This window comes from Octodon degus, unplaced genomic scaffold, assembly GCF_000260255.1.
Source record: "Octodon degus isolate 3935 unplaced genomic scaffold, OctDeg1.0 scaffold00173, whole genome shotgun sequence".
Lineage (NCBI taxonomy): Eukaryota > Metazoa > Chordata > Mammalia > Rodentia > Octodontidae > Octodon > Octodon degus.
The window spans coordinates 572160-582993 of record NW_004524749.1 but is presented as its reverse complement, the minus strand read 5'-3'; the positions used below and the strand labels follow the sequence as shown (position 1 = coordinate 582993).

The 10834-nt window shown below is 39.4% G+C and overlaps 1 protein-coding gene across 20 annotated transcripts in view; it reads left to right on the top strand.

Annotated features, from left to right (window-relative positions):
- The window catches only part of Sec31a (SEC31 homolog A, COPII coat complex component), a 79506-nt gene that overhangs the window by 12016 nt on the left and 56656 nt on the right, over positions 1-10834 (top strand). For all 20 annotated transcript variants that reach the window (XM_023703524.1, XM_023703522.1, XM_023703523.1 and 17 more), the window contains 3 exons: positions 7061-7143; positions 7865-7988; positions 9644-9842. In XM_023703524.1, coding sequence (XP_023559292.1) covers positions 7065-7143; positions 7865-7988; positions 9644-9842 — 402 coding nt within the window. In that variant the 5' untranslated portion in view covers positions 7061-7064. The remainder of the gene's footprint in view (positions 1-7060; positions 7144-7864; positions 7989-9643; positions 9843-10834) is intronic.

Here is a 10834-nt window from a genome sequence, read left to right as displayed (position 1 = left end):
ACAGTTGTAAAAAAAGTCAAAATATTGCGTGGACTTGGGTGGGTTGTACATTTTTTGTCAGTGTAAAGAAATAACTTGACATGGGTCTTGGCAGAATTGCAGCGATGAGATTTTCTGTGACAAGTCCTTCTAAGTTAGCTTTCTAACTACAGAAAACTGAAAATTGGCCTTCTTATTAGCAATCATAGTTTTCTAATCGACAGAAGCCTCTTTGTATCGTACTGTCCTTATTTCCTTAGTGTTGTCAAGAGTTGGCTTTTTTTTTTTAAAGTTCTGTGCTCCTTGTTTCTCATTATCTCTTAATTATAGTGCTGGGAAAGATGTAAGCTGTAAGAACTTTGAGTAACTTGGGAGTGTTTTTATAGTTTTAAATTTTAGCTTAAATTACATTCGTGGTTGTTTGGGAAAGGTGAAATGTGAGAAGAATTTGGAATCTTACTGCTTCATTTTATATATGCAGGTTCTTCTGTGATGCCTAACGTGTAAGAGCAGAAAAAATTGTAACGAGCAATGATTATCAACTACTTGGGATTCCATTCCTTTTTGGGAAAGCATTGAATCACCCGTCCCAAAATACACACATGTGTAGGATTTTCTCTGTAATTTCATTAGGTGGCGAATCCAAAATTAACAACTCTTGTAAAATATTACTGAATTGATCTTTATGCTGTTTTTTGGAAGTGTCATTCTTACATAGGTGAATTTTAGCTCGATCGTCTCACCCTTTCTATACTCAGCTGCTTGCATCTCTTGCCCCTTTTTAATTTTTTATTTTTAAGACAGCGTCTTGCTTAATCACTAAATTGTCTGAGTTGGGCTTGAATTTGTGATTCTCTTTTTATCAGTTTACCAAAGTAGTGGGATAGCTCAGCTTCACAACTTTTGCTGCAGATGCTTTTATTGATTTGGCGTTGATTGAGTGAAATAAACCTAGAACATAGGTAATTCTAAGTAATCCTAAACAAGAGATATTTTGCCAGTGCAAAATGAATTTGTACTATGGCAGTGCCAGTAAGAGATTGTATTCCTAGTTTAGGAATAAAAGTGGCAGAGGCACCTGTTCTCTTTTCACTTTCTGAGATGGGTCACCTCTATGTAGCTTTTTATTTATTTTTTATTTATTTATTTTGTGGCCAGCTCAGTCCACCCTGGGAGTGCCACTGGTGCAGCATGCGGTGCCAGTGACCAGACCTCAATTCATGCACTTGTCTAAGCAGGACCTTTAGACCACTGAGCTACCCTGCCATCCCAATATATAGCATTTTAAAATTTATATTTTTCAAAGAATAGTACTGTTGAAGTTTAGTGTAGCTTCCCAAAATTTGTAGCTTGAAAGTGATTAGAAAGAAAAAGTTGGGCTGGTGAGATGGCTCAGTGGTCTAAAGCACCTACTTAGAACAAGCTTAGCAAAGCACAGGGACCGCGGTTCAATCCCCCAGCACCACATGCCAGCCAGCCTCGCCCCCTGGTGGGCTGAGCTGGCCACACACACACACACACACGTAAATAAATAAAAATTAAAAAAAAAAAAAAGTTTCCACTTAATTGGATTCAAACTCAAGACCTTGAGCTTGCCCGCCAGGCACTATGCCGCTGAGCTGTATCCCTGGCTCTTTTTTGTCTCTTGGAGACAGATTTCGCTGTATAGTTCAGTTTGGTCTTGAACTCACTTTTTAGCCCAGGCTGGCCTCAAACTCACAGTCACCCTCCTACCTCAGCCTCCTGAGTTTGGGGTTACAGATGTAGGCTACCATGCCCAGCTGGACACAATTCTTCTTTTTTTATTTTTGTTTTTCAAAATGTATTTGGTACACAGTCTCACTGTGCAGCTCGGACTCAGTGATCCTCCTGTTTCAGCCTCCCCAATGCTGGAATTACAGGCGTGTGCCTGGTCTTGGTGGCCGGCTTGGTGTCCCCAGGTGGATACAATTCTGCAGGGTCTCACTATGTAGATAGATCAGACTCATAGTGATTCTCCTGTTTTCAGCCTCCCAAGTGCTGGAATTACAGGTGCACCACCACCCCAGTCTCAATTGCCATCTCGGCCCACAGCATGCCGCTGATTGAACCCTGGCCGCTGTGCTCTGCCTAAGCAGATGCTTTAGTCCACTGAGCTGTCAGGCAGCCCTGGACACAATCTTAATAGAAAGTAGAATAATAGTTTTAGTCTGGAGCATAAGTTTTCTTCATATGTGTTATTGAAAGTTCATTGGATAGATATTTGAAATTGACTTTTTTAATTGTCTGTTTGGTGTATATGTGTGTGTTTGGGGGACTGGCCCTTAGCTCAGTTGTTTAAGCGCCTGTTCATGCAAATGCAGTCAGGCGCTGCATACCACGGTTCCATCCCCATCTCACCTGCCTTACCAGACCCACCCTGAAGACAGCCTGAGCCAGCCCCCCCCCAAAAAAAAATCCTTTTTGGGGGAGGGGGTTTAAAGCAGGGTCTTACCATGCAGTCCAGGCTGGCCTTGAACTCACTTTGTAGCTCAGGCTAGCCTCCAACTGCAGGTGATTCTCCTGCTGGAGCTTTCTGAGTGCTGTGATTATAGATGTGTATTACCATGCCTGGCCTGTAATAGCCATCATGTATGAGCATTTATTTACCATGGGCCAGGCTTTGTTGTAATCGCTGCACTGCCTCATTTAATTCTCACAACAACATACGGTACTGATACTGTTTTTGTCCTTATCTTACTGAGAGAGGTACCAAGACCCACATAGGTAAAGTCATTTGGTCAGTATCAGCTGGGACATGGGATGGCTGGGATTTCAGCCTCTAGGGCTTCTGCTTCAGGCTACATACTCTTTTAACTGCTTAAGACATTGTTTGGAAGATGGCATATATGAACAAGACACTGTCCATGCAACTTGCTGTCTCTGTTTTTATAATTATTATATGCTATAAAATAGGAAAATAGTGCTGGGATTGCAGGCATGTGCCACCACACCCACATAATGCAATTTTTATAGAAATTGACATAAAAATAAGTTTTAGTCTGGAGCATAAATTTGACTTTTGTAAAATTGTCAGTTAGCCTAGGTTAAGACATATATGAGTTCTAGTCAAACATGATATTGAAAAAAATACATAAATCTTCTAAAGCAAGTCTTACTTGGGAAGTTTCATCTAAAGCTCTTGAAGAAAAATCAAGTACAACGTTTTTTCAAGAAAAATCGTTTACAGTTAGTGAACGATCATTTGTAAGAGAAGCACACACCTACCTATATGAAGCTGTATTTCCATAGCATTCTTACTTTGAGAATGACCATACAGTTTGCCTTTTTTTTACTATCATTATAGCGTTGTTTTTTTTTTTTTCTATACGGATGACATTGAAGCCTTGACCATAGTGCTCAGTATAGTTAGTTAATAAGTCATGCTGCTCTCATTTGACCATTGAGTCCTGGAGGGTTAAGAAATGTCTGTGAATTCCCACTTAACCATTGTAGGCTCTTTGGCTCTGTTATACATTAACTAAAGAATCAAGAATTAGGTAGCCCTTGAACCTTTGCTGTTAGAGATACTGTAATTCTAGTCAGGTTTTTTTGTTTTTTTTTTTTAGTATGGCTATTTTGGTTTTTGCTTTTATAAATTATTACAAAATCGTTTTAGAACCTTTTCCCCCCAAATAGTACTTTTTTATCTTTTAAAAATATGAACACCCAGTTAAGAAATTTATAATTAGTTTATCTGGAACTGGTCATTCTAGCTTATCAGTGTGTGGTTTTTGTCTTTTTTTTAGTCAGAGTCTAAGCATGTTTGATGCTGGCTTCTAACTTGTTGCTATACTCCTGCTTCAGCCTTCTGAGTGCTGGCATTGCAGGTGTTGGCTACCATGCCTGGCTCTTGTCAGTGTATTTGTATCCCTTAAAATAGAAGCACTCAAAATCAAATAAAACCCTATATCATGCAATTTTGAATCCAGGGGGATAAAAGTTGTAACATCTCACCTGATTAAAAACTGACAAGACAGGGCTGGTGAGATGGCTCAGTGGTCTAAAGCACCTACTTAGAACAAGTTGAGCAAAGCACAGGGACCGCGGTTCAATCCCCAGCACCACATGCCAGTCAGCCCCGCCCCCTGGTGGGCTGAGCTGGCCACACACACACACACACACACAAATAAATAAAATTAAAAAAAAAAAAAAAATGACAAGACAGCACATAAAGCAGTTTATAAAAAGATAATTAGAAATACGTGAACAGCGTGTGATAATAGGAAGTTATAAAGTGCCTAGTTAAGCAGGATGGCGGTTTACTGTAACATACCTGAAGTGTGGCACTGACCAATGTGAATAGTTAATAGTTAAATAATAAAGTCAGTGTGAACTGGATTGCCTCGGGAGTTCACATGAATGAGCTGGAACTTACTATCAAAGATAAGTCACACAATTGGCTGAGAGGAAGAAGGCATTTATAAAAAGAAAATAGGTCCCTTTTTTTACTTAGAAAATTGGAAGGTTTTTTTTTCCTCAGAGTGATATTAGGTGTGAAATTTTCTCAATTGCATGATAGCACTAATTTTCTATTTTTGAATGTATGTCTCATCAGGTGGCTCACACTGTAATAGCCATCATGTATGAGCATTTATTTAGGGTTAGCCTTCCAAGTACTGGGATTACAGGTGTATGCCACTATACTAGGCTAGCAGTAATTTTTTTTTTTTTTTTTTAAATACTGGAAATCAAACTCAGCATCTCACACTTGCCAGGCAGGTGTTGTGCCACTGAGCTAAACCCCCACCCCAATAATTTTTAAAATAACTAGCATGTCAGAAACACTTTCATTGAGCATGGTGGTGCATACCTGTAATCCCAGTATGTAGGAGATTGAGACAAGAGGATCACGCAAGTTTGGGGCTAGCCTACGCTACATGAATTCAAGGGCCACCTGAACCACAAAGTGAGACACTGTCTCAAAACGAACAAAGACCAAACTTACATCTTGTTAATAAGCACATTGTTTGGGTCCCTGTCCGTTATTTCACACTCTCCTTTGAGGTAGTCATTCTTATCCCTATTTTACAAATGTGCAGACTAGGTCACAGAGGAGTTAATAAATGTGTCCAAGGTGTCGTATTTAATAAGTAGCAGAGCCCATAACAAAGTTGAATATTGACTCCAGAGATCATGATTTTAACTGTATAATAGAATCTCTTAACTCTGCTTTCCCCTAATCTAGCCCAGTTCTTAAAATGCATTTCTTGCTGGGCATAGGGACATATACCTGTAATCCCATCATTTGGAAAGAGGATTGCTGTTCAAGACCAGCCTGAACTACATAGTGAGATCCTGCCTCAAAAAACCAAAAATTGTCAGAAGAAATAATTAATGTATCATGCAACTATCATGTATAATGAAATTAAGAGGAAAAGTCTCAATATTCCTGACCCAGTCTTCCAAATACTGAGGTTATGGGCCTGTTCACCATGCCTAGCTGTTCTTTATAGAAAGTGTGCTTTAATTTAAAATTAATTTGTAGGCTGGATATGGTACTGTGTGCCTGTAATCCTCACATTGGGAGGCTGAGAAAGGAGGACTACTGCCTGAAATATGGTTTTGGGCTATATAGTGAGTTCAAGGCCAACAAACTGCATACGTAGATTCATTCTCACTCACTCACTGTCTCTCTTTTTTTTTTCTCTCTCACACACACAAACAATAATAGTAATAATTTTTAAGACAGCTCTTGGGGCTGGGGAAATCACTCAGAGGTCTAAGCACCTGCCTTGCAAGCACAAGAACGTGGTTTTGATCCCCAGTACCACACGCCATCCTGGCCCCTGAACCTCAGCCATGCTGTGTAGGCCACTAAAAATGGGTATGGTGGCATGTGCCTATAATCCCAGCGTTGGGGAGGCTGAGACAGGAGGATCACTGCGAGGCTGCTGTGTACCAAATAAATAAGTAAATAATTTTTAAAAAGATTGCTCTTGGGGCTGGGGAGATGGCTCAGTAGAAAAAGCACTTCCCTGGCAAGCACAGGGGCCTGAGTTAAAACCCCGGTTCTGCAAAAAAAAAAAAAAAAAAAAAAGCCAAAACGGTGTTAATTAAAAAAAAAAAAAAAAAAAGACTGCCCTTGTTAGCTGGGCGTGATGACACCTATAATCCCAGCACTCAGAGGCTGAGGTAGGAGAATCATTGTAAGTTCAAGACTTTCGCTACAAATTGAGCTCAAGGCCAGCTGAACTGCATAGGGAGACCCTGTCTCAAAGAAACAAAACACTTGATGTTAATTGAGTAATTCCACTCTAGGAAGATGCCTCTTGTCCTTGTTTGATTTGGTGCACTGTCTCCTTTTTTGAGACATACATATATACCAAAGTTAGTTAAAGCTACTATCCTGTATCTCAAGTGGCCCTGAACTCACTTTGTAGCCCTGGCTGGTCTCAAACTCATAGCCATCCTCTTACCTCAGCCTCAGTACTGAGCTTATAGGCATATGCCACTGTGTCTGGCCCTGTTTTTTTTTTTTTTTTTGCGGAACCAGGGATTGAACTCAGATCCTTGAGTTTGCCAATCAAATGCTTAGCCTACTGAGCCATCTCCCCAGCCCCTTAGCCCTGTATTTTTGTAGAATATTTTTCCTGGCTTATTTTTCAGCTGAAACTCTAATGGTTGTGTTTAACCTCTGGTATGCAGGCTATAGCAGGCTGTATCTCTGAAAGGTTTGCCATCCACTGGTCTAGGTTGAGTACCTCTAGTCTCAAAATCTGAAGATTTTAAATTTGGAAGCATTTTCAGATTTCGTATTTCAAGGTTACAGATAATCTCCCAGTAAAGTCTATGCAAATATTCCAAAATTAAACCAACTCTGAAATCCGAGACACTTATATCCCCATTTTATGTAAAGAGTATTGAAAAATAATCTGGAAAATTAGACTATCTCAATGTTTGTCTTAAAATAATTTCAAAGTTTGTCTTACATTTTTAACCATTTCTAACAAATGACACCTAAACCAGTTTGAATTATTGCTTGAGTATATTACATGTTTCCAATGTTTAACGTTTCCATATGCTGTTATATATATAGTAATGTGTAAAATTCCCTGTTTAGCAGGATGAAGTTAAAGGAAGTAGATCGTACTGCCATGCAGGCATGGAGCCCTGCCCAGAACCACCCTATTTACCTGGCCACAGGTTAGTTCAAAAGAGAAAAGATGGTTTGAGTAACCTAATTCTTCTTGGCTACATCCAGCTAATAATCCATACGTGTCTTTTAAGATTCGATTCCAGCTTCATCTCTGGGATGTCTGTCCCTTGTAAGATAGCTCCATCCTTCCTGTCACTGAGTTGGATGAGCGTCCTCTGTGCTTCCATGGGACCCTGTACAGCACAGCACTGACCATAATGGTGTATATTACGTGTACAGTCTTTTCCACTGTGCAGGGGGTGTGTCTTTCTTTAGTCTTCTAGTACCAAGCACAATTAGTGCTTAGAGGTATTAGTTGTGTCATTTTAGAAACTGAGCAGTATCATTTTTATGGAAGTAAAAGACAGTTGGAAGTAATGAAGAACCAATCTGATGCAAGCAGTTTTATATAAAAAGAATTTCATCACATCTGACTTTAGGCAGATAAGAGTAAGTCATAGAACTGTTTTTACAGACTGCTTTTAAGCTATCTGAAGGCTTAAAAATTATCTCTACCGTCCTTATAAAGATCATATCCTGCCTTGTGCCAGAATCTCATTGCTGTAGTAATTTAAGCATTTGCTTAACTGCGTATATGCTGAACTTTCAACCACTAATGCAGCATTCATGAGCAAGATAATTGAAAATCATGCTTTGGATTTCCATTTGTGCCATTTCCCTGAGTCATTTATTTTGTATGTGTAGTTACCATGAATGTGTTTTCCTTAGGAACATCTGCTCAGCAGTTGGATGCAACTTTTAGTACCAGTGCTTCCCTTGAGGTGTTTGAATTAGACCTTTCCGATCCATCATTGGATATGAAATCTTGTGCTACTTTCTCGTCTTCTCAAAGGTATGAAGTTCAGCCTTAAATTCATAATGATTACTCAGTTAAATGTTGTGTTTGATGCCCACATTGTCTGCAGTTAGGTCATCAGAAACTGTAATGAATATCATCAGTGACATACTTTGTGAAGAGTATAACTGCGTATTTGTGGAAGTAAAAGTGTTCAAATGTTCTGTTGATTCTCTTATTGCTATCATGTGTAACATGCAAGAGAGGCAGTAATTTCTAATATGTTTTTCTCATAGTATTAGTGGAGTTACTGTTTTCTATCTTCATTATCACTTGTTTGTAAAAAGCATTTGTGACTAGAAAAAGGAGTGGTTATATTAATTACTATATTAATAGTGATCTTATCTGAATGGCAGGTTTTTATTTTCTTCTTTGGACTTAACCTGTATTTAGAAATATATTTCACAGAACTTTATTGACAAGATTTTTCTTTTTCTTTTTCTTTTTCTTTTTTGGTATTTTGAGACAGGATCTCGCCATGCAGGTCATACTGGCCTTGAGCTTACTTTGTAGCTCTGGTTGTCTCAAACTTAGCAATGATCCTCCTGCCTCAGCCTCCTCAGACCAAGGATCACAGCCTGAGCCACCATAGCCAGCAGCATGATTTTTGATACACTGTTTGGATCATACTTTCAAGTCCTAATGGTTTATTCTGATGCAGGGAATGGATGCTTTCATTTGAATAACAAGAGAAACTTCCTTGGCTCAGTGGTTTAGCAGAATTTGAAGAGCTTGTCTTCATCTAGCAGAGTACAGCTGTAGTCATAGAATTCCGTGGGCCCCTAGCACTCTGCAGTGCCCTTACATTGTAATCAGAGGAGCCCCAGGTGCCTTTGTCGCACTACCATCTCTCATCTGTACCTCCATGCCATTTTCCTATTTGATCTCTGAGCTTTTTATTCTCCAACAGACACAGTAAACATAATCTTGATGTCACCATTTTACTATTATACTACTTTTCTTCAAAAATTTCAGATAACTCCCTCAACACCTTCACTGTTTAATAGACCTGCTAGTGACTGCTGTAGTAGTCAAATAGGTATTACTTTTCAGAGAAAGTAGTTGATTAGGTTTGTTTTACAGAACCTGTATTTTAAGAAGATTGCATAGGTTTCTAAGAAGATTACATAGCTTACACTGGGTCTCATATTATCTAAATGGTCAAACCATTTTGTTGTGTTGTTTTTTAATTTAATGTATTTGGTACAGAGTCTCACTACAAAGCTCAGACTCATAGTGATCTTCCTGTTTTAGTCTCCCCAGTACTGGGATGACAGGCATGCATTATCGTACCTGGGACCCAGGTTCTGGGTTTCAGGGCTGGCATGTCATGTGGTACCAGGGATTCCTTGCACTTGCCAGGCAGGTGCTTAGACCGCTGAGCTATCTCCCCAGCCCAGTCAAGCTGTTTTTGAGCCGTATCTTTTCACATACAACTCAGATAAGCTTTGCTATATTATATTACCCCACAAATTTTTACTTTTTGGAGATTATAAACTCATGTAGATATAAGTAGCACATGTCATTTTACCAGTCACCAGCAGTTATCAGGAGTGATGAGACACAATGTTTTCATAATACTTTTGAAGACTAAAACAATTAAATATATAATTTTAAATTTTACATTTGTTTGACTTCATTTTTTCCTAAAGGTACCACAAATTGATTTGGGGGCCTCATAAGGTGGATTCCAAAGGAGATGTCTCTGGAGTTCTGATTGCAGGTGGTGAAAATGGAAACATTATTCTCTATGATCCTTCTAAAATTATAGCTGGAGACAAGGAAGTTGTAATTGCCCAGAATGACAAGCATACTGGTCCAGTTAGAGCCTTGGATGTGAACATTTTCCAGGTTTGGCTTTGACATTCATTTGTCATTCAGTCACAGTTGTTAACACACGTACTGCTCATTTGAATTAAGTTTATGTATCTAATGCCTCATTTTGGAATTAAAAACAAAAAATATATATGCTCGTATAGTTTGATGGCTGAGTATATTTAAGACTGGTGGGTTTAGGATTTATATTACAGTAAATATAGAGACCACCAGGACCAGGCTAAGGGTTTATTTCTAGCAGAGTAGGAGGCTTATTATAACATTCAACTGAAAATTTGAAATTATTTTTTTTAAATCCTTTATTTATTTGATATAGGGTCTCCCTACACAGCTCTGACTTATAGTGATTTTGCTATCTCAGCCTCCCCAGCACTGGGATTATAGGTGTGCACTACCACATCCCATTTCGGTGGCCAGCAAGTTATGCCCAGGGTTCCAGGGCAGCAAGGCAGGCATGTGGTACTAGGGATCAAACCTAGGTCCTAGGTCCTTGTGCTTGCCAGACAGGCGCTTGGACCTCTGGTCTATCGCCCCAGCCCCCAGATTGAACATGTTTAAACAGAAATTCATGAGATTTTGAAGCTTTGCCTTTTTTTTTTTTTTTTTTTTTGAGAGAGAGAGAAGGTCTTGCTGTGCAGTTCAGGCTGGCCTTGAACTCACTTTGTCGCTGAACAGGTTTCCTACTTGGCAGCAATCATCCTGCCTCAGCCTCCCGAGTGCTAGGATTACAGGCCTGTGCCACTACACCTGGCCTGAGATTTTGTACTTATGTTAGAAGAATACTTTGTGAAATAATTAGGAATTTTTAAATAATGCAAAATTATCAGATAGGTCATTAACGGAAGCCATTAACAGAAGTACAGCTATAATCCTGGCACTTATGGTGGCTGAGATAGAAGAATTAAGTCTAGGGGCTGGCGAGATGGCTCAGTGGTCTAAAGCACCTACTTAGAACAAGCTTAGCAAAGCACAGGGACTGCGGTTCAATCCCCCAGCACCACATGCCA